The sequence below is a fragment of the Neopsephotus bourkii genome, unplaced genomic scaffold, assembly GCF_033783945.1.
Source record: "Neopsephotus bourkii isolate Nb327-2 ecotype Australia unplaced genomic scaffold, CSIRO-AGI_Nbou_v1 NB_196, whole genome shotgun sequence".
Lineage (NCBI taxonomy): Eukaryota > Metazoa > Chordata > Aves > Psittaciformes > Psittacidae > Neopsephotus > Neopsephotus bourkii.
In genome coordinates, this window is record NW_026900709.1 from 17,693,609 (window position 1) to 17,714,857 (window position 21,249).

Genomic DNA, 21,249 nt, shown 5'->3' on the forward strand with positions numbered 1-21,249 from the left:
CAATCAAAAGTGATTCTTTGTCTGTTCACCATATTCAGGTTTCAAGAGTCTTAAGGCTTCAATTAAAAATAAGCCCTTCCACATGCTGGCTTGAGCTTGAAGACTGGGCAAGACAAGTGGTGGTTCTGTAATAGGAGGTTGCAGGATCAAAGAATACATAAGCTGCAGATACAGTCTTTGCTGATAGATTTAAGTGGGGGATGACCCACTCCCTCAGCCTTCCCAACCTTACAGGATTTTCAGTTTCACTAATGTGTTTAGTTTGACTCTCTATGATTCTTCAACCCTCTGTGACAGTTTAATGGGGTTTTGTATTGCTTTGAGTTGGGGATGGTGTTACCTGTCTCCACAGTGCTGAGTGTATGGAAAGTACCTAGTAATACCTTTAAAACTTGTCTCTGAAAATTTACCCATTTTTCTTTTTGGGAGATAGCTTGCTATATGATGGTCCACTGTTTCAGTAGTCCTTGTGAAAGGCTGCTGCTAAAAGTATCTGTTTGCATTTGTCTCATTTGGCGGGGAAGCTGAACAGCTGAGGGTTTTATTATTACCTTGTGGTTTTGAGTTTTATCTGTAGAATTCAATTTAGCTTATCTTAGAGTCTGAACATAGAACATTGTGGAAATTGTTGAGCCAAATTGCATCATCTGACTGCTGATTAAGTTATAAAATCTTCAGCATTTTCTTGCAAAAACTTAAAGTAATGAGGGCTGTCTTGAGAAGGCCCTCTCAGTACTAATGTGCCTAGAAACTTGGTAGCATTCCTGACTGTGTAATTAGAGCTTTCTGCAAGCCTGATAATTTCTCCTAGTGCTTTTAGTTAAATGTGTAGTTTAAATGAGTGAAAGATTTTAGTTAAGCTCCATTTGGAAAAGACTGTTTGAAACATTTATCTATGCAATGACAGAGTTTTGCATGAGGAGCTATGATGTTTTCAGTGTATACTTAGCTTGAACAATGATTATAGAAGATTATTTGCCTGTAAAACAGGATATAAGCAACCAGCAGGCTGAGGAAGGTAATTCTTCCCCCTTAGGTAGCAGGTAGAACTCTGCTCTTGTGAGAACCCCATCTAGAGTATTGTGTCCAGCTCTGGTGTCCCCAACATAAGGACATGGAGCTGTTGGAGCAAGTCTAGGGGAGGGCCATGAAGATAATAAGCGGGCCAGAGCAACTCACATACAACGATAGGTTAAAAAAATTTGGGCTGTTCAGCTTGGAGAAGAGAAGGCTGCATGGAGACCTTAGAGCAGCCTTACAGTATCTAAAGGGAGCCTATATGAAATCTGGAGAGGGATTTGACAAGGGTATATAGGGATAGGATCAGGGGTAACAGCTTTAAACTGAAAGAGGGTAGATTTAGGTTAGATATTAGGAAGAAGTTATTTACTCTGAGGGTGGTGAGACACTGGAACAGGTTGATGAAATTCTGGGTTCCATTTGCTTCCTCAGTGCAAACAAGGAACTTTAAGTGAAAAAGATCTGTGAAACTAAGCATTAATATTAAAAGACCCTTGTTGAAGATCAGTCTTGTTGATCGTCAGTCTTTAATTGCCGAAGCTGGGTTTCTTAGTAGAGAACTGGAGTTGGTCAAGAACTAGATGGCAAAACTTCCTCTTTAAATGCTGTACTTGCTGTTTGTACGGAACAAAAAAATTAATCTTAGAGTTCCTGATTGCATAATTACAAGATGTATTTTTATTTAGAACACAATAGGTAAAAATTGTGTTTTATGTCATGGGTATGGTTGCTGGAATTCTTAATTACAGGATAATGAGATGTAATTTTTATACTGTTTTCCATTCCTATCCCGCTTTTCCAAACCAAAAATGTCAAGAGCATAGGAAAGGCTAGAGTTGGTTTTTTCTAGCTACTGCAGTAACACATTGAAACAGTTTGATCACTTGTGAATTGAAGAATAGAAAAGTCCAGTAAAAAAGTAATGATTATTTATCAGATTCTCAGTTTTTTTTTTTCTGTAAATGAAATTGATTTGTCATTTCTTAAGGGAAGATGGCTTTCCAATGAGAGTGTTTTTGAAGTGGTTGGAATACATTCAGCTTTTGAAAAACTAAAGTTTAAAAAAAATTAGATATTTAAGTAAATTATAGTTCTCATTACTGGATTTCTTTCACTTCATTTGGGCATGCCAATTTTGCAATATAAATAGTTTTTCTTTCCAACTTACATGTATCAAGATGAGAGAGGGATTCTGTCCTTTTGAAATTCAATTCTAATTTTTAACATTTATTTTTAGTAACTTGCTATTCCTGAACATTGTGTGAATACCATGTCAGCGTTGCTGTTAACTGTAGCCTAAGTTATGAGATGCTTATGCTATTGTTGATCGCTGATACTGTGCTTGTGCTCTGCATCACATAACTATGTCCAGGCCTGCTCTTGCGCTCTGCCTCTTGCCCTGTTTCTTTCTGGAGTGTTGGACCTGTGGTCTCTGTTGTAGCCACAGGGAGAGGGTGGAGGCAGCCTGTCTTCCTCTTAATTACTGGTGTTCTTGTTTTTGCCTTAGTTAAGGACTGCAGAAGGGTAAACCAGCTGTTTGAGTGTTATTTTACTTTATTTTTGTCTGGGCAGAACCTTCGACACTCCCAAGTTCCTGGAGACCAAGTCCCTGTTGTAGACTTCAGGGTGTCATGAAGCATGCAGTTTCCTAATAGGCTCAGATTAAATGCAGAGCTGGGTACAAAGATCCTTCATTTCACAAGCCCTTGATTCTTTAATGGGATAATAGAATATTTCAGTCAAAGTGTTGCATGCTCTTTTTGTAATTACTTGCATGAGACTTGGTTGTGAGTTCATCAGTCACTGGTGAGGACAGCTCAAAAATAGTGCTCAGGAAAGTTCTGTGGTTTTGCAAGCTGAATGAATTATTTTTAACCTACAAATTATTTTCATTTTTTAGTTCTACTTCAAACTGGTGGCTCTGTTTGTCTTATCACATGAAGACCAGGGAGCTTTTAATTTCTAGTATTTATATTTCTCAGGCCTTCCAGTAGAAGACTCAAAGAGTTCCAGAATATCATGCATCTCTTAGAAACTTTTTTTTTTGTAGAGTTGCTGTGTGGAAAAGAGGTCAAAGACCTTCCCCCAAATCTGAATGCTGTAACTTCATTTTTGCGTAAGTGTGTTCCAGGGTATTTCATTGAAGCTACTTTGGTTTTGGATTGTGCTTGTGTTGTTACATACAGCAGTACTAAACAACAAGTGAACAGAACACATATGTTAGCTGGTCTACATTAGTTAAAGTGTTTGGATGCGTATTTTGATTAGGTATGGTTTCAGTTTCAATGTCTGTAGTATTTGTAATCTAGATTTCAATTCCACAAGCTTGGAGTTGTTGGAACTCACCTTCCAGAGGATTGTGGGCTGGGAATTAGCTATGCCCTTTATGTAAGGGAAAAAACACTTAATCTTGCCACCTTTGCAAAAGTTAGCATGTATGAGCTAAGACAGACTGTAGAGTTTTATCCGCAGATTCTGCCATTCAAATACTAAATTAAGATGAGCAAGTTGCTTTAGTAATTGCTGGCTTTTTGTTTTGAAAGCACCAAATACAAATGCCTGTTTTAGCCAAGAACATCTGAGATGTAGCTGACTTGTTTTCAAAAGTAGGACATTTCAAGTTTTATATGTCTGTTGGGGTTAAAGGTTAATTAAAAGAAGCCTGGCAACTTTACACAATAGGAGGATACTGAATTTAAACTTTATGCTGACTCATAAAATTAGAACTGCTTGAAACACCTTTTTTTTACAACCAGCCCTGGGACAAAACTGTTACTGAGCTGCCAAAGCGGGCAGCTCCTCTGGGCTTCCCAGTAAATGTCAGGAACTGTCCAAATACCTCGGTCCCTTTTTCCTCTGCCAGATCCTTCGGTGTCTGGGCTTGGTGTTGCAGCTGCCACTGTGATGAAGGGTTAAGATACAAAACAGTGGCTATGGCTAGAGGCAAAAGGGAGAAACAGTTCTTCCCAGAATCTGTAATTGTGTTTTTGTTATGTCTGATCCTCTAGTGGTAGCAAAGCAACCAGTTTCTCTCTCAGAAGCTCTTCCCTGAATCTCCATCTTGGTATTACACCTTCATTTGTTAGCATGAAGTTAAAATTTGCAGTTCAGTAAATAAACCTGCTCTGCCATTTTCTTAGTGCTACTTTTTTTTTCCAGTAAAGGTAATGCCTTTAGTGGCTTGGAGAAGTTCTTTCAGCATGGCTGGAATTTCACGGTAGCATCAGCGCTTGTCTGTAGCTTGCTATTTCCTCTAGTTGGTATTAAAAATCATTTTAGAGAAGGCAAATTAAGGCACACAGATTTCCTGACAATTCTCATTTTAAGCTGCTGGAAACTGAACTGTCCTGTAACAAGTGCTTAGGTGCGGAGACAGATGATCGAAGGCATCTAACTTCTAGGCAGCAGGAAGACTCATTTAGGTTGCAGTGATAGTATGGAATTGATACTTTTGCCTAGCCTGTCACAAACAGAATGACATCCATAGAGTTGTACAGAAAAAATAAATACATCTTAAGCTATATTTTAAAAAATAAATAAAAAAACATTTAGCTGGTATCTAAGACTTGGTGTTGGTTTCCTTATGATATCTGAATGCAATGCATTTGGCATTAAATGTGACACAGCAATGCATTTTGCATTAAATATGATACAGCAGTCTTCTCTGTGTCCCTATGATTGATGAAAAGGCCAATTCTTAGTGTTTTTAAGACAAAGTATTTACCATCAATAAAGGTTCAATACATCCTTAGCACTTACAGTATCCTCATTTTGGAGAATTTTATTGCTTGAAAGTAATATTGTGGCTTGATTTTGTGGTTTATGAGTTCTTCACTGGAGAATAATTCTTTTGCTGTGTCTTAATTGATTTTTATTGATGTGGCATTTCTGTCTTTGTACCAGAGACATTAAAATAATTGTATTTTAGAAATTCAATTTTCATTTTTCTTTTAGAGACAGAACAGAACTAATATGGGGACAAAGTTGTAATTCAGTTATGAAACATACTGTGTGTTGATGGAGCGTAATACTGTTGTTTTCTGTTTGCAGCAGTGTAGTATTACTGCCTTTGTTAGTTTCTCCAAATTATTGATTTGTATTTTATTGTAGAAGTAGAGCCTATCGGACTTCATCATATAATCATAGAAAGGTTTGGGTTGGAAAGGACCTTAAGATCATCAAGTTCCAACCCCCCTGCCATGGGCAGGGATAGCTTGCACTAAAAACCATGTCACCCAGGAGTCCATCCAGCCTGGTCTTGAACACTGTCAGGGATGGAGCATTCACAACTTCTTGGGCAACCTATTCCAGTGCCACACCACCCTCACAGTAAAGAACTTACTCCTTATATTGAACCTGAACTTCCCCTGTTTAAGTTTTAACCCATTACCCCTTGTCCTGTCGCTACAGTGCCTAGTGAAGAGTCCCTCCCCAGCATCCTTACAGGTCCCCTTCAGATACTGGAAGGCTGCTATGAGGTCTCCATGCAGCCTTCTCTTTTCCAGGCTGAACAGCCCCAACTGTCTCAGCCTGTCTTCATACAGGAGGTGCTCCAGTCCCCTGATCATTCTTGTGGCCCTCCTCTGGACTTGTTCCAACAGTTCTGTGTCCTTTTTATGTTGAGGACACCAGAACTGCACACTACTCCAAGTGAGGTCTCATGAGAGCAGAGGGGCAGGATCACCTCCTTCGACCTGCTGGTCACGCTCCTTTTGATGCAGCCCAGGACGCAGTTGGCTTTCTGGGCTGTGAGTGCATACTGAAGCCGGCTCATGTTCAGTTTCTCACTGACCAACACCCCCAAGTCCTTCTCTGCAGGGCTGCTCTGAATCAGGTCCCTTAGGACCCGTGGATGAATTTTATCATGTCTCATCTTGACACCTAAAGCACATTGCCTTCCCTTTAGAAGAGGAGATGAAGGATTTGTTTTAAAGTGTACAGGAGCTCAATTGAGCTGGCGATAATAGTCACCTATGGCATGCAGATAGTATTTATTAAGAGGAAATTAATAAAAAACCGTATAGATATAGGCAGGAGAATCTCAGGGTTGTGTCCACGACTAAACTATTCTGCCTTTGCCGAATGATACTTTATTACCATTTCCTTTGCAAAACAGAGCTCCTTATCCAGCAGAGAGGTATTTGGGGATTTTCAGTACTAGTGCTTGCAGGATCCTTTGCAGAACAATAAATTTTAAAGTGATAATAGCAGGTAAACATTGGTGAGTAGGAAGAGAACAGGAACCCTTTGCTTTATTACTGTTCAGATTATGTACCTTTTCTTTTTTAACCTTTTATTGAAATGAAACTTTAAGGGAAGATTGTTAAAGCCGGCTTGTGTTTATAATCAAAATGAATCCAGCTGCAAACCAACCTTTATTCTTGGTTAAAAAAATCGGTATGTAAAGGTTAGGTTATGACTTCAGGGTGGAAACAATGCAAAATGACTGGTATGACTAAAGAAATTGTTCAAATATTGAAGGCTCAAAGGAATAATATGAAAAGAATAGATTAAAGAGCTCAGTCTATAAGCAGAACTGCCCATAGTTCTGCACAAATTGAATTAATGTTTTATTCCGTGATGAAGTTGCTAAAGGTCAGTAAAGTCTATTTCTACCATTGTAATGAGTATAAATTCAGAAAACCTTTTTTTTTTTCCAATAAAAGTACAGTGTGTGGACAGCTTTTTAAAAGGTGTTTGCAGTCACATACTTCAAAAATTATTACTGAAAAACCCCAGCATTGCAGCTGTATACTGCAGGTGTTTACATGTCTTAAATTTTTAGTTCACTAGTTTATAGCTAAGAGAACTGTTTTGACAGGACCACTACTATATGCTTCAGTCTAGAGTGATAGGGCTGACCCTGTTAAATGATCATAGTTTTCTGCAGTCCGGTGATTAATAGGCTTTGAACTTTCCTGGCTTCCTTAATCCCTTTTAATCATTTAAACCTATTATTGTTTTGACTCCAATTTCAAAAGCCTTTTAAATCTGCCTTACAATATTAATAGCTGATTAAAGTCCTGATTTCCAACCATATTATCAGTGGGGAGTCTATCTTATTACACTGAATAATTTAGAAGCAACTATTCAGGAAAATGCTGATCGAGGGGAAATAAACAAACAAACAAAAGCCCCAACCCCAAAAAACCAAACCAAACAGCAACCAACGGCGTAACAATGCCAGAGAAACTATACCTTTGTACACGAATTAGTGATCATCCATGTAAGAAATTGAGGAAACAAAATGCTTCTAATTATGCCATCAATAACTTTATTTCTTTTTTCTGTTAGGTGTTAGGGGTGTACTTTAAGTTAATTTTGTGTTGAAATTTAAATCCATCTTCCATAATAGGTATTGTATATATATAAAAAACAAACAAAACACCCCCCCCTCCCCCCCAACTTTCTGTTAATATTTTTGAGATCCCTTTCACCCAGAGGTTAAAATATTTTTTAAACTTTATTTTTTTTTTATACATAAAGAGGTTTGTACATGCTGTGGTGCAGCCAGATAAGACTCCAGTCATAGTAGTACACAGGAACTGGGTACTAATAACTGGGTAAAAACAAAACCACAAGAAATTCCTCAATAGTTTCTTCAAGATTGTTCTTCATTCTCTTAGCCCTGATATTTCTGTTCCAGTAGCAATGTTTAAAGTTTGGGGTTTTTTTAATAAATGAAATGACCAAGACCTGTGGTTTGAGTTGCACCTTAACCAGATACTTTTGTTTCCTTAGGCAGTGTAATTCTCTGCCAAGACGATGCTGCATGCTCTTTCCCTAACCATACTTGATTCTTTGTCATTGATAACTGTGAAGTGATTTATTTTCAACAGGCTTCAGATAATAATATCGTAACCTGCTATTGCTGTTTTTTCATGCCTCTTTCCCTTTACCACCAGTGTGTGCTTTATTCCTACCTGCCTTTCTTCTTCCCAAAGTAAACATTTTGGCTGCGTGTTTTTCTGTTTGAAAAGGGAAGGGGACAAAATAATTAGCAGATCTGACAGCTCACTTTGTTGGTTTTGGTTTGGTTTTTTGGGTTTTTTTTTTTTTTTTTTGCTTATTTTTGGTTGGTTTGTTTGCTCTTGCCTGTTTCTGTATTAAAATAGTTCATTGATGTCTTCAGTGTTTGACATAAATCAGAAGCTAAGGTTGAGTTAGTTACAGATTATGACACCTGGTTTCCCTCCTCTCCAAGTTACTACTCTGTGAGATGCCTTTACTCCTGCCCATGTTTTTATTCTTTTTATTTACCTTCTTAGCTTTGCATCTGTCTGTATTTTGAAGTTACTGTGTTTGAATGGGTTTGTCTTATTGTTTACTAGAATGCTTTGTTTAAACATACCCTTTCCAGTCTGCTGTCACCTATGTATTTCATCAGTAGCTACTGTACTTAACTCTAAGTCACTCATAAACATCTGGCATAGATAGTATTTGGTCTAGTGCTGATCCATGTTGAGGTTTATCAGAGATGTGCATTCTCTCACAGGTCTAATACTTTCCTAAAGGGATATCTGGTCTTTTAGGCAGTTTTTTGTTGGTATAAGTGGACTATTGTGAAAACACATTTTTTTTCTGGAATTAGGCTTTTTTGGGGACTGTATTGCCGTCATACAATCCCTCTTTAATCTTTCTGTTTTTCAAGGAAGAGATTCTGGACTCCCATCTGGTTTTTGTAACAAAGCAGTATCTATTCAGTAAAACTAATTCATAAAAGTGACCCTAGAGTAACAGTAAAGGATGATCAGCTGTCATTAGAAATAGAAACGAATGTAAAAGGGCTCCCTGTGTTCCTGTCAATTCGAGACCAAGAAAGAATGTGAAAAGGTAGGGAAGAACCAGCTACGCTGTTATGGAATAGGAGAGAGGCTAAAATGGAGAGAAACTTTGAAGGAATGGGGAGCGTAGTGCTTTTCAGATGGTGAAACTGGGAGACTATAGCAGAGCAACAGAGTAATTCATGGAAAAAATGAAAAAGCAGACATATTAAGCTGGTGGAATAAAACCAGTGCAAATCAGGCAGGAGACTGAGACTTTCAGGATATGAATCAAAGCCCTTGACTGGTTTTGTGGTTTGTTGTTTTTGTTTGGGTTTTGCTGTTGGTTTGTTTTGTTTTTTTTTTTAAAGGGAAAAGGAAATGTATTAAAACAAATATTTGCACTAGGGTGTGTGTATGTGCCAGTTACACAAAACTTTAATTTTGATTTAGCTGGTCACATCGGGTGTCATGAATTTGGCTGCTGAATTTATATATAAGGTATGATCTAGGTTGGGTTTTTTATTTGCAACTTGATTTAGAAAATGCACAGCTCCTAAAATTAGGCTTAGCAAGGTTAATGATCCAAACAAATACAAGTTGCAGTACTTACCTTCCGTATTTGTGTACATGGAAAGGTTGCTACGCTAATCAGAAGAGTAAGGCTACATGAGACTTAAGTAAAATTTCTGAGCAACTGTAGCCTTGCCCAAAATGCAGAAATACTGCCTTGTGTTAGGTAGTATTTTACTACTCTAGGAAAAGCAGTTCACTTACGGCCCTTTGGTCGCTGTAGGGATCAAGCTGTAAGAAACGGAGTTGGCAGTTATGGCAGCATTACTCATTGTGGCTGATAAATTGCAGATGGAAGCTGAGAAATAGGCTGACCTTCTATACCCATCCCCCATAAATCTGATGTGTTATAAATATTTTGGAAGCTTCTGTCAGACTTGCTGTGTGCACTGGTCTGTAAATGCTCCTGAGGATGCACTGTTGTAGCAGGTTCACACATGGCTGTGTTTCTGACCTGAGCGATCTTGTGGGATGTGCAAACTGCATTTGGTAAAAAGCAGTCAATACAGCCTGAAAGAGGACTTGGGAGTACCAGTGTCCCCACAGGCTGGTTGTCCTAGTTTTTACAAGATAAATAATTAAGAAAAAAACAACAGAAAAAGGACTGCATTTCTTTTTTTAGAACAGTGAAAGTAGCCTTAATGTCAGTTTAAAGTGACATTACTGCTGAATCATCCTTGCAGAAACTTCTTTAGATTAATCTGAAATACAAGACTGTACTGAAGTCCTTAAGGTTTCTTAATGGCTTTCTTGAAAATGTATCAAAAAGTGCTTATGCAGAGCTCTGTCTGAAAAGGTCTTGTCTTTTACTGATGAAGCGTAGGGTAGTATAGCATAAATTATCCCTTTTTTTTCCAGTCAATACAACCAACATGCTTTAGGTCTCTGGCAGAGAAATCACATTCTGTTCCTTTTTTTTTTTTTTTTGATGACTTTTCTGCAAAGTTCGAAGAACATGTTGGAAATTTACCCTTTTGTACATTCCATTTTTATTCAATCTGGGAAATACTTTAAACAGTAACTGCAGCAAAGCATGTGAAGTACAATAAGCTTATGGGATAGCAGGGCTCAAATGCGTTTAAAAGGGAGAAAGGTTAGTCAGAGTCATGTACTGTGGCAAGAAGTTTATTTTTATTTGTACATCAAACAAGGCAGAGGAATGTCTGCACAGATACATGTTTAGAGTTTCCTAGGGTGCTTTGCTGTCCCAACTTTATATTACTGAAATAGTTTCAGTCTTCTTTCTTATGCTGACTACTCAAATTGAAGGTTAATGCAAACACAAAAAAGAAAAAAAAAGGAAAATCCTTTATCTATTGCATCTTGTTCCTTCAGAAGTGTTCTTGAAAAATTTAATGAAAATATTGCTCTGATGCGTGTATGGTTTTTTGTACTGCTTTGTTTCTGGGTAACGTGCATGAGGGAGATTTTTGTCTTAGCTCTTCTGGCCCAAGCAGCACCGTGTATGTCTGTGCTGATTTTTAATTTGATATCTGTGCAATTTTAAGCTATTGTTTCTGTATAGGTTTTTGCTTAGGTTGGTGGATTCAAGTCAGAAATTTTGAAAGATGAATTAATTTCGCAGCTATGAAGGTCTGTTGCCATTTTTTAAACCTCTTTGCTCATCACCAGTTCTTATTCTGGGCCTTAGGACAGGTGAGTTTTACCAGCTTTTCAGGAAGCTCTTGCTCGTAGAACAGATTTGAATTTGATACTCATTTGGAGTTTTCACCAGTACATATCTAGTGTAGGCGGTGTTTGTTTTTTTTTTAATTTGGTTAAGGCTTTGTAAAATTAGATGGTGCCTGAAGGGAACCATGCCTTACAGCTGTCTGTTACATTAAAAACATTATTGTCAAAAGGCTGCCTAGAGCCCAACCACATTAATTTTCATGCTATCTCGTATTGACAGGTGTGAAATAGAGAAGACTTCAAGTTGTAGGATTACCATTTCAGAATGCTCATAAAAATGCATTGTGCAAGTTAAAGCTGACCTTACGTGCTCTACTGTGCCTAAAAATATTAAAAGAAGCTTAATAAAAATGTTACAAATCCGCAAAGCCAGAAATGGAGATGATAAACTTGTACATGAATGCTAGGGAAGTCATAGAATTGTAGAATGGTTTGTGTTGGAAGAGACCTTAAAGATCATCTAGTTCCAAACCCCTTGCCATGCACAGGGGCACCTTCCACTAGACCAGATTGCTCAAAGTCCCATCCAACCTGGCCTTGAACACTGCCAGGGGTGGGGCAGCCACAGTTTCTCTGGGCAACCTGTGCCAGTGTCTCACCATCCTTGTAATGAAGATTTTTCGCCTAATGCCTAATCTAGATCTCCCTTCTGACAGGTTAAAGCCATTCCCCGTTGTCCTGTATCATGAGTGTGACATAGCAGCCTCAGCCTCACTAGTCATGTAACTATAGAGGAGAAGATTATGTTGTCTTCCTTGAGGTTTTTGTAGCACTAGAATCAAATAGAATACGTTGGTCAGGGTTGTACCTCGAGCTGTTATGCACGATAAAACTCTTCCAAGTGGCCTTGGCTTTAGTTTTTTTTTTAATAGAGTATATTTAGCTGTATGCACAGCCAAATTCCCTTAACACCATTCTGGTTCTGCATAATATCTGTCCTCAGAATGCCTGCAATAATTTTAGTCTGGGTCCATGCTACTTTATTTTCAGGCTTGTGGAAAGGGAAAAGATCTAAGATTCATGTAGTTGTGAATTTATAATTAATGCTGTAGGGGGGCGAAGCTTGATATTATGTGCATATCTGCATGTACATAAAATTTGTTTCTGGAAATGTAATTAAGAAGGAAGAAAATGACATTATGTTCAGATCTGAGTTCTGGTAGAGTTACCGGTTACAGTCATCAAATGAGTTAAAAACATTGAGAGGTTCAGGATAGCTCTGTCTTGGGAAGTTGAAAGCCCCCCTGAAAATTCAAATTCATTTAAAGATTTTTCTTAGTGAAGTGTATTCCCAGTTTGTTATTGTTCTGAAATTATGGAGTTAGGTACTAATAGGGGCATTCAAATCATCTAGCTCAGCAGGCAAATTTAGACATCCTGTATAAGCCCCACTGTAGTCAAAGAACAGAGAGATGCTTTTTCCAGTGTGTGAATTGGAGTTGGGCTTTTGTTTCCTGATGAAACATAGGGGGATTAGTTTGCTTTTTTGTCTGTCAAGTTAAATGTCTAAACATGCCTTTTTGTAACCAGGTTGGAAAGAATACTGTTTAAAAAAAACCCTATTTTGACAGTGAAAAGGGTAATGTAAAGCAGTGTTAAGCTTCTCATTGAAACTGTGTTTAGGGGATGGATGATAGAATAATGGTATCTGTTAGCTCCTATCTGCAGTTAGGTCACTTGAGCTTTGTTCAGGAGAGAGCATGTTGGAGCAACTATGGTACGATGACGTCTAGAGGCTAGACTGCAAGATGTTGTGGTTTAAGAAATGCCTTAAGGAACTGAGTTTGAAGAGAAAGCTGCTGTCTTCCCAAAGTGGAAGTTTCACCTAAGGTACAATCAGCCTGTTGGGCTGTCAGAAGCCGTGGGTTGTGATGCTCAGAGGCTGGGGTGTGTGTATCTGGGCAGGCAGCTGCACCAGTTTGGTGGCAGTATGCAGCTGTGGAGTGTGATAATTGCTGTAGTTGACGCACTTCTGTCAATCTTCATGATTATGTGCAGCTGCCATTTTGGAGGGGGTGGCTGGAACACTGGCTACTCTTCCAGTAGATCAGTGTCTGTGAGGGAGTGGAGCATCTCCCTTATGAGGAAAGACTGAGGGAGCTGGGTCTCTATAGTTTGGAGAAGAGGAGATTGAGGGGTGACCTTATTAGTGTATATAACTATATAAAGGGGGAGTGTCACGAGGATGGAGCCAGGCTCTTTTCAGTGGCAAACAGTGATAGGACAAGGGGCAATGGGTACAAAATGGAACACAAGAGGTTCCACTAAAACTTGAGAAGAAACTTCTCAGTGAGGGTGACAGAACACTGGGACAGGCTGCCCAGGGAGGTTGTGGAGTCTCCTTCTCTGGAGACATTCAAAACCCGCCTGGACACGTTCCTGTGTAACCTTATCTAGGTGTTCCTGCTCCGGCAGGGGGATTGGACTAGATGATCTTTTGAGGTCCCTTCCAATCTCTAACATACTGTGATACTGTGATACTGTGAATGACAAAGTGTTCAATTCTATCATTTTTGAAATTTACTAGTTTGTTTTGACACTTAGCTACAGTCTTGATGCAGTCCCTTGCATGTCACTTTTGAAGTAGGATCTTAGAATCATAGAATCATAGAATGGTTTGGGTTGGAAAGGATCTTAAGATCATGTAGTTCCAACCCCCTGCCATGGGCAAGGACACTTTCCACTAGACCATGTCACCCAAGCATTCCACTCCCAAAACGTGTGCCCCAGATTCCAAGCTAGCATTTCATGTGTCCAAGCCAACGTATTAACAAGGCCAAAGATCTTAATTTGCTTTTGATCTTATCAAAACAGAGGCTAGGCTGGTGCCAGACTGTCCACACATCCCCGCCGGCAGAACAACATCCACTGTGGTTTCTCTTCCCAGCAGGTGCTGGGTGGGAGGACTTCAGCTAAGTGCAGAACTCAGTGTATGCTTCCAGGTTAACCTCATCTTAAGCAATGATGAAAAGACTGCTAACATTTGGAAACTGTATCACAGTTTGGTATGGGGTAGTTGAAAAGAGTAATCGCTTTAACATTCTAGGGTGTGTAGAGCTTCGAATTTCACAGGGCAGAAAATAGGAAATAAAAGTGAGGCTGTGGTCCCTTTAGTTCATTTGCCCATTTCCATGGTATATTTGCTTGTTTCTTACTAGTTCAATACCAGGCATGTAAATATATACATGTACAGTATACTGTTCTGGTTGCTTAGATAGTTTTAAATGTCCTTATTTTAAATTTTTCAACCCTGTGACTTTGATTTTGCACTTAGTATCTTTGGCTCCTAAGTTTTTTAGAGAGGTTCTCCGAAGTCTAACAGTCAGGAAGAGCCAACTGGTGCTTATCAATCTTGCCTACAAAACATATGTTGGGAAGTATTATGTAAGCTGTACACTGTGCTGGTTGCACATTTAAATTTATTAAATAATTCAGCAGCTGTGTATGAAATATAATATGAATCCTGTCTTAATGCATGGAGTACTACTAAACATTTGATTTGAACTCTACAAGCATGTTCCTTTGTGGGAAATACTCTTTGACAAGTTGCTGTCAAAACAGTATCTTCAGGGGTCAAGGAAGAATAATTTTAAAACGCCGTGTTCATGGTGAAGGAAGGGGATGGTGGTGAAAAAGATTAGGTAAGCTAAGGTTCACCAAAGGAACCATTCTGCAAACCTCAGGGGTAGCAACTGTGTCCCTTCCACACCCTTCTGTGGTATGTCTGTAACATACCCAAGGCGAAAATCACACATTTGTTAAACAGAGTTAACATTATCTTATGTAGTTTCTGCTGTAGCTGACTTACTAGTATGAGTAAGTAGTGAAGGGTTTTATATTTTTCTTTTTCTTTTTTTTTCTTTTTTTTTTTTTTTAACTTCTAGAAAACTTTGTGGGTTAAATTGTGGCTTTGGTTTTGTGTTGGTTTTTTTTTTTTTTCCCTTAACTGAAGAAATGAGGAATCCGGGAGCTGTAAGAACTCAAACATAGATATTATATCTGTAGCCTCAGCAGATAAAATTGTATTAAATCTTTGCTGAAGTAGTTTTGATTTTGGTCAGAGGAAAAGCATGCCGTGTAACATGAGTGAAGAATGGTTGTGACTTTATGTGGGTTGTGACTTCAATGGGCAAAATGAGCTCCATTTACAAAATGCATTGCGTATTAGCGAGCGTTTATCTGTCTTATGACAGGCAAATACTTTTAAAAACCAGCCTGATTTCATTTTGAGCGAGATGGCAAGTTGCATAAGAAGAGTTAATGTCCTTTAACTTCTGAAAGATGTCCCTTTCAGAATTTCCTGGTAGCTCTTTGATTTTTCTCTTATATGTCAATATTTTCTGTCAATAACATGCTTATTGAGACATGACAAATGGAGATATCAGGGAGGTGTAGCAGCATTATGAAAAGACTGGTATTGGGCTGAACCCTTTTTATTGAAGAAAAATAGCCTGATACTGTTCACGACATAAAACACCAATTTGGAATAAATGGAAGTTGAAACTTGGGAGTTAATGACTGATAGGATGGTGAACTATAAAAAAAGACTGCAGTTAAGCCAAGTGATCTGAATCTGTTCTTGAACAGTGTGTTACAGTCCTGTAAGAGCCAAATGTGAACCCTGCATTTAGAAAGAAAATATAGATGGACCCCACTGTAGCCTGATTAGAAGTGACTACAAGAAGGAGTTAGCAGTGAAGTGGTTAAATGGATGCAAGTCAGCATGATACTGTGGCAAATAACTTAAGGCAGTCCTTGCAAAGTAAACAAGAAAAATGAGTGTTTTATGTATGAGAGCTGCACTAGTGAGCTTGAGAATGTGTATGGGTTGATGCTTGTATTTTAAATGGATGCTGAAAAAAAATGTTTCAGAGAGTGTCATCAGAAAATGTTGTTAGGAATAGCAAACATACATTTTTTCTGCTTATTTGAAACAAAAAATCAGTTTGCAAGATAGCTTGATTGTAGTTGGCTTGTGACCAGAATCTTTCCTCAGGAGGAGTAATTTATAGTTCTGCAGTTGACTGGAGCAAGGAACAAAAACAGGGCAAAGGGACAGTGGAAACGTGCAGTGTGAGCTGTTAGCTGTTTGCAGAAATAGCAAATGGACACTTGACTTTTAGTTGCTTATGTTATATATGACTCCCTTAAAAATCAATCAGTCCAGAAACCCCCAAACCCCAAAATCCAAACCCTACAGAAAACCATAGCAGTTAGATTTGTGGAATATTCTGAGATGACAGAAGATTTTGCTCTGAGGCAGAGTGAAAGTGAGGTCACTTCTTAAAGGTTTTCCTGAGTGACAGTGCAGTCTGCAGCACGGCTAGGAGTAGCCTGTGCTGGGGCAGACTGGGCTCCTTTTTCCCTCTGATTCAGGTAGCGTAGGCAACCTATTCTGTTAAATTGCCTAATAGGTTAAGCTAGCCAAGAAAAGGTTTTTTTTAATTCTTTCAAGCTCTCACTTTGATCAGAGGTTGCCTGTATGTACTGCAGAAATTTGCTGAAACAGCCTGTTCTGAAAATGTGTTTTTTCTATAGAACATTTTTAGTATTGATTATAATAGTTTTATTTGGTACAGGTGGAAATACTACAGTCAGTTTTAATGTTTGTATTGTCTGTATTATTCGCTGTCATTTTTTGTCAGATCCAAATGATAAGATCTATATACAGTTTGTGGTATGAAGTGCAATGGTTTTGAGTATATAGCAAGCTAAAGTGCTTGATATAATTTGAAGCTGTGATATAAAGCAGATGCTTTATGTGACGTTAAATTTACTCTAATAAACATAACCTGAATTTTTTAGGAAACCTTGTTGCTGCCTTTGCAATAACTTGAGGTACCTGAATCAACAAATATTATGTAGTTTAATAATTTGCCAGTTTGAAACCATAAAAGAACATTTTATAGCTATGTTCTCAAAGGAGTAACTGCTTTGTATTTTGTCTTGTTTTTCAAGGTATGGGCTGAAGCCAAACGACCAAATTTTGGCAGAGGAGAAGCACAAAGAACTGTAAGCTCTTTTTTGGTGATACACATGCATGTTATATGTATTTACTTTTTTATGTACATACACATCTTATTATTCAAGACTTGAAGCACAAATTTTGTTTTCATAAATAACTTCTGCTTTTCATTATTGTCTGCTATAAATGACACTTGCCTGAAAACTAATTGTTTCAAAGAAAAAGAAAAAGATTTTTTTATTAATTTGTTTTAAAAAAATTCTCAACTGTTGGTATACTTCCAATTTGAATGTCTGAGCGTTCATTCTAGTTGATGTGTTATGTAGGACAGTGGTTACACTAGCAGCTACTGCCTGCCTGCAGTATGTCTAAGTGAAATGTTTGTTTATATATGGCAGAAATGAAAAGGAAGATTTGTTCCCTCTTCTTCCCCACTTTCCCCAATTCAGTGCTCACTAATTATTTTAATTCTCCTGTTTGTGTGATATGGCCATTCCCACCTTAGCAAGTTGTCATCAACACAATTGGGCTGAGGTGTGGAATGTTGCCAAGAGTCACCAGTGCCCTGCTGGTTGCACTGAAACTTGGCTTGTTTTGGCTAATTTGATTTTGTATCCTAAAAACTCTTGTTCCTGGGGAAAAATTATGATCCAGTGTTGAATGGATCATTCTTTTGTCTTGCCGGAGAAGTAGCCATAAAATACTTTATCAACCAGTGCAATAACAGCATATTCGGTTATTTTGCTCCTTGATTAAAGGTGTGCCCAAACTAAAGAAGCTGAAGTTCAAATTAATTCTGATCTTCAGGCAGTCTTCCATGTTCAGGCAAAAGAACCTTTTGCATACTATGTAGTAAAATACAAAAGCTCTACATGTGAGTTGAAAGCAAATACTGGGTACCGTGCCTAAGCATGTGTATGTGTATTTGGAAAATGCAAAGTAAAAAGACTGGTAAGTATTGTCTGCATATTATCTAGGTATAGGGGAAGGGGCTCTGAGTTTATATGCCTGGTTTTGAAATCTTTGGTGTTGGGTGGTTTGGGTTTTTTTACCTTTTTGTTGTCCCAGTCCGCCTCCTCTCCCCACTTCCTCCTACCCCCTTTCCTTCTCCCCCTTTCCCCTCCATCCCATTACAGTAGCTTTTAAGACAGATCTTAAAGTACTCAATGGTACTTACTTTTGAACTGTATACATGGTTTGAAAGTGGAGGAGACTTATCAGAACTTGGTATGTGATCTGTGATGACTGACGAGTTCAGTCAGGAGTTACTGTATTCATTAAGTAAAAGATGGCACAGTTGGAACGTTCCTGCTCACTTGTATGTGTAAGCATACAGGTTGTATATAGGCATATTGTAATGCTTTTTATTTCAGAATTTAGTTTCAAAATTCTCTTGTTCCTAAACTCTTCCATATGTGAAGTAATTGGTGCTCTCATTAGTGCTAGTTTCAATTCCTGCACATTAAGACCACTGGCAGAAGAGCTGTATTTGGTGCATGAGCTCCAGTTTTCTTCTTGCCTTATTCACTCGCTGTTATCCATGAGCTGCCTAAAAAATGTTCTATGTGAATGTCCTCTTTACCGTTTCTCAAATCTGTATTATGTAACTGCTGTTTTGGTTTGTTTTTTTTTAAGATGGAGAAAGATGTAGAAAGTGCTTCTCTTGTCAGCTCTTAGATAATTTTATTCGGTGTCTTCTCCATGAAGACTAGTGGAATATTTATTTAAAAGTTGTATTTCCAAATAAGATACAGATTTTTTAGGATTCCTTTCACATTTCTTCTTTTCAGGATAGAGAAAATGGGGAATTTGGTCACTTTTGTGTGCACCTGCATGCTTAGATGTAGGAAAACCACCTTTCTTTCTTTCTTTTTGATTTCAAATTTCCACCTCTTGTCTGCTTCTGTTGTAACATTAGCATTATTTTGCATTCTTTCATAGTACCTCCAAAAGACATAAGCAGTTTATCCAAATGTAAGATGAGGTAACTTTCAGATTAATATCTATAGCTGTGAGGTTTCCTGTATTTAAAGTTTGGATGTATCTCAGCAAGGTCATAGATTTCAACAGTAAAAATGTATTCTGGTAACAAAGATGTAATTCCTTTGGAAAAACCATGATTTGCTAAAAGCCTTAGTTGATTGAATTACTAGCCAAATAAAATTTCCATGTTCTTTCAGAGGATGGAAAAAACACATTTAACTTGCATTTGTACAGTGTGGTAATGTACCTATGACATTAAAACTGCTTGAGCTCCAGGCAAAAGATAGGTAGCAGCAGTTGCCTTTGACTAGTAGATAAGACTGGTTTTATGTAGATAACTCTAATGATGGAGCACTTGTGGAGAACATTATTATGATTAACTCATTAAATCATGATTAACCAATTTGAAAAGATGTAAGGAGAAAGTATTAGAAGTACTAGAAAGTTCAGGTTAAACAGAAGTTAAATGACATCCAGGTCTGTATTTTGTGCAGTACAGGTTGTACTGTGTACACAAGCTTTATTTGTACAATAGATACTGATTAAACAGAAACGTTCAATGTGAGGTATTTGAAATAGTCAAAACATACTAAAATACAGTTTGAGCTTTTAGAATATGTTGCATATTACTTAATTGCGTATTAATTACTGATATGTTTACAGCATAGTCACTTCTTAAATGGAGAGTTGAACTCTGAATTAAATAAAAAAGATTCAATAAAACTAAAGTTTTATATGAATCAGCTGCAACAGAAACCTTTCCTTGGTTTTTCATTGTTATTGCTACAGTAGCCTCTGGGACAATTTATATGCTGTCAGTCATCATGAAAGAGTTTTAACATGCTTTTGCACTGACCTTGGCCTCTTGAATGTCACTGGATACTTGACAGGGAAAAAATGCTCATAGGTCAGTGTCACGTTGCTTCAGCAAAGATCTTTGGAACTTCTCTAATATGCTGTGTGCACTACTCGACCATGTCAACTGTACGGCGCAGAGCAGATTAAACATTGTTGAACTTCAGGGCACTTCCAGTCCTTCAAGCTAAATTCTCTGATGTAACTTAAGGGCGAGTTACATCACGAGATACTTCACTACCCTTTTCTGGTATTTAGATAGGCTTTCATATTTAAAAGAAGTGCCAATTCTAGAGAATGGTCCAAGGCAACTGACGACTAGGGTAACTATTGCTGATTTGGTTATAAACTTTTTCTTAGGTACAGTGTTCTTATAACTAAGGTGTTCTCCTGAGCACATCCTAATGTTTTTAAGTCTAACACAAAGTTAGACTCCCTGCATTCCTTTACATAGAGTCCGGCACTGAATTCCCGTTTAGTGCCACAATCTCCCTGCTTAAAATACTTTATATTCCAGTCTTCGAAATGTCAGCAGACTTGCCTAGTAAAGAAGAGTTTACTTTATTTTTGTGTTCTTCATCTAATAGTATCACAATGATTTCTCTGTCTGCCAGTGCCCTCCAGTTTCTTAGAGATCACTTCTGTGTAGCTGTTCTTCATAAAAATGCAAATATTGTTCCATCATGAATGCCTTATCTTCAAAGGTAATTGGGCCAGCTACACCCTGACTTGGCTTGATCTTTTTGTCCTTGAATCTTAGTTATCTAGAGAGGTAAGTACAGCCACTAAGACAGACTGGAGTTGGTTTACAGGCATGGCATCATACTTAACTTCTATTTTAAGAGCTAAGGTATGAAAGATCAAAAGATCACCTTTTTTTTTTTTTTTTTTCTTCCTGCTTCCAGTTCACTTTGGCTATAGCAGCCTTTTAAATTTGTGTCGTTACATTACTCTATACTTTTTTTAATCTTAAAGGATTTTTTTAGTGCTAAAGTTGTAAGTTGGTACACATATACATTCTTGTCAGAATTCAGCTAAAAATATCCAAAACACACACAAGGTGGAGGTTACTGTCCTGCAGCTCAGCCCGGGAGTAGAATGTGTGGAGGCTCCTTAGCCTGCTTCCATGTTCAGTCAGCATCGTAACTGATGATCAAGCCAAGCATGCCAGTATTGTAGTGAAGCAGATGAGCAATCATACTTGTTTTCAGGTGAGTTTGTTATACTGCCCTGGGAATAACTAAGAAGCAGGAACAGTAGTATCTTTAGTTTGCAAGGGTTTTTTTAAAGGGTAAACATACATTTGCAGCTGAAGAGAAGTCCTGGAGATGTTTCCCACCTCCCCTAACCCAACTAATCCCGTGTAACTTTGAGGAGAACAAATTAGGAATTCCATTT

General features: G+C 38.0%; 1 protein-coding gene across 6 annotated transcripts in view; it reads left to right on the forward strand.

Annotated features, from left to right (window-relative positions):
* The window catches only part of ADK (adenosine kinase), a 296,049-nt gene that overhangs the window by 21,851 nt on the left and 252,949 nt on the right, over positions 1–21,249 (forward strand). For 4 of the 6 annotated variants that reach the window (XM_061344234.1, XM_061344239.1, XM_061344236.1 and 1 more), the window contains exon 3: positions 17,007–17,060. The exons of the other annotated variants lie outside the window; for them this stretch is intronic. In XM_061344234.1, coding sequence (XP_061200218.1) covers positions 17,007–17,060 — 54 coding nt within the window. The remainder of the gene's footprint in view (positions 1–17,006; positions 17,061–21,249) is intronic. 6 annotated transcript variants of the gene reach the window in all.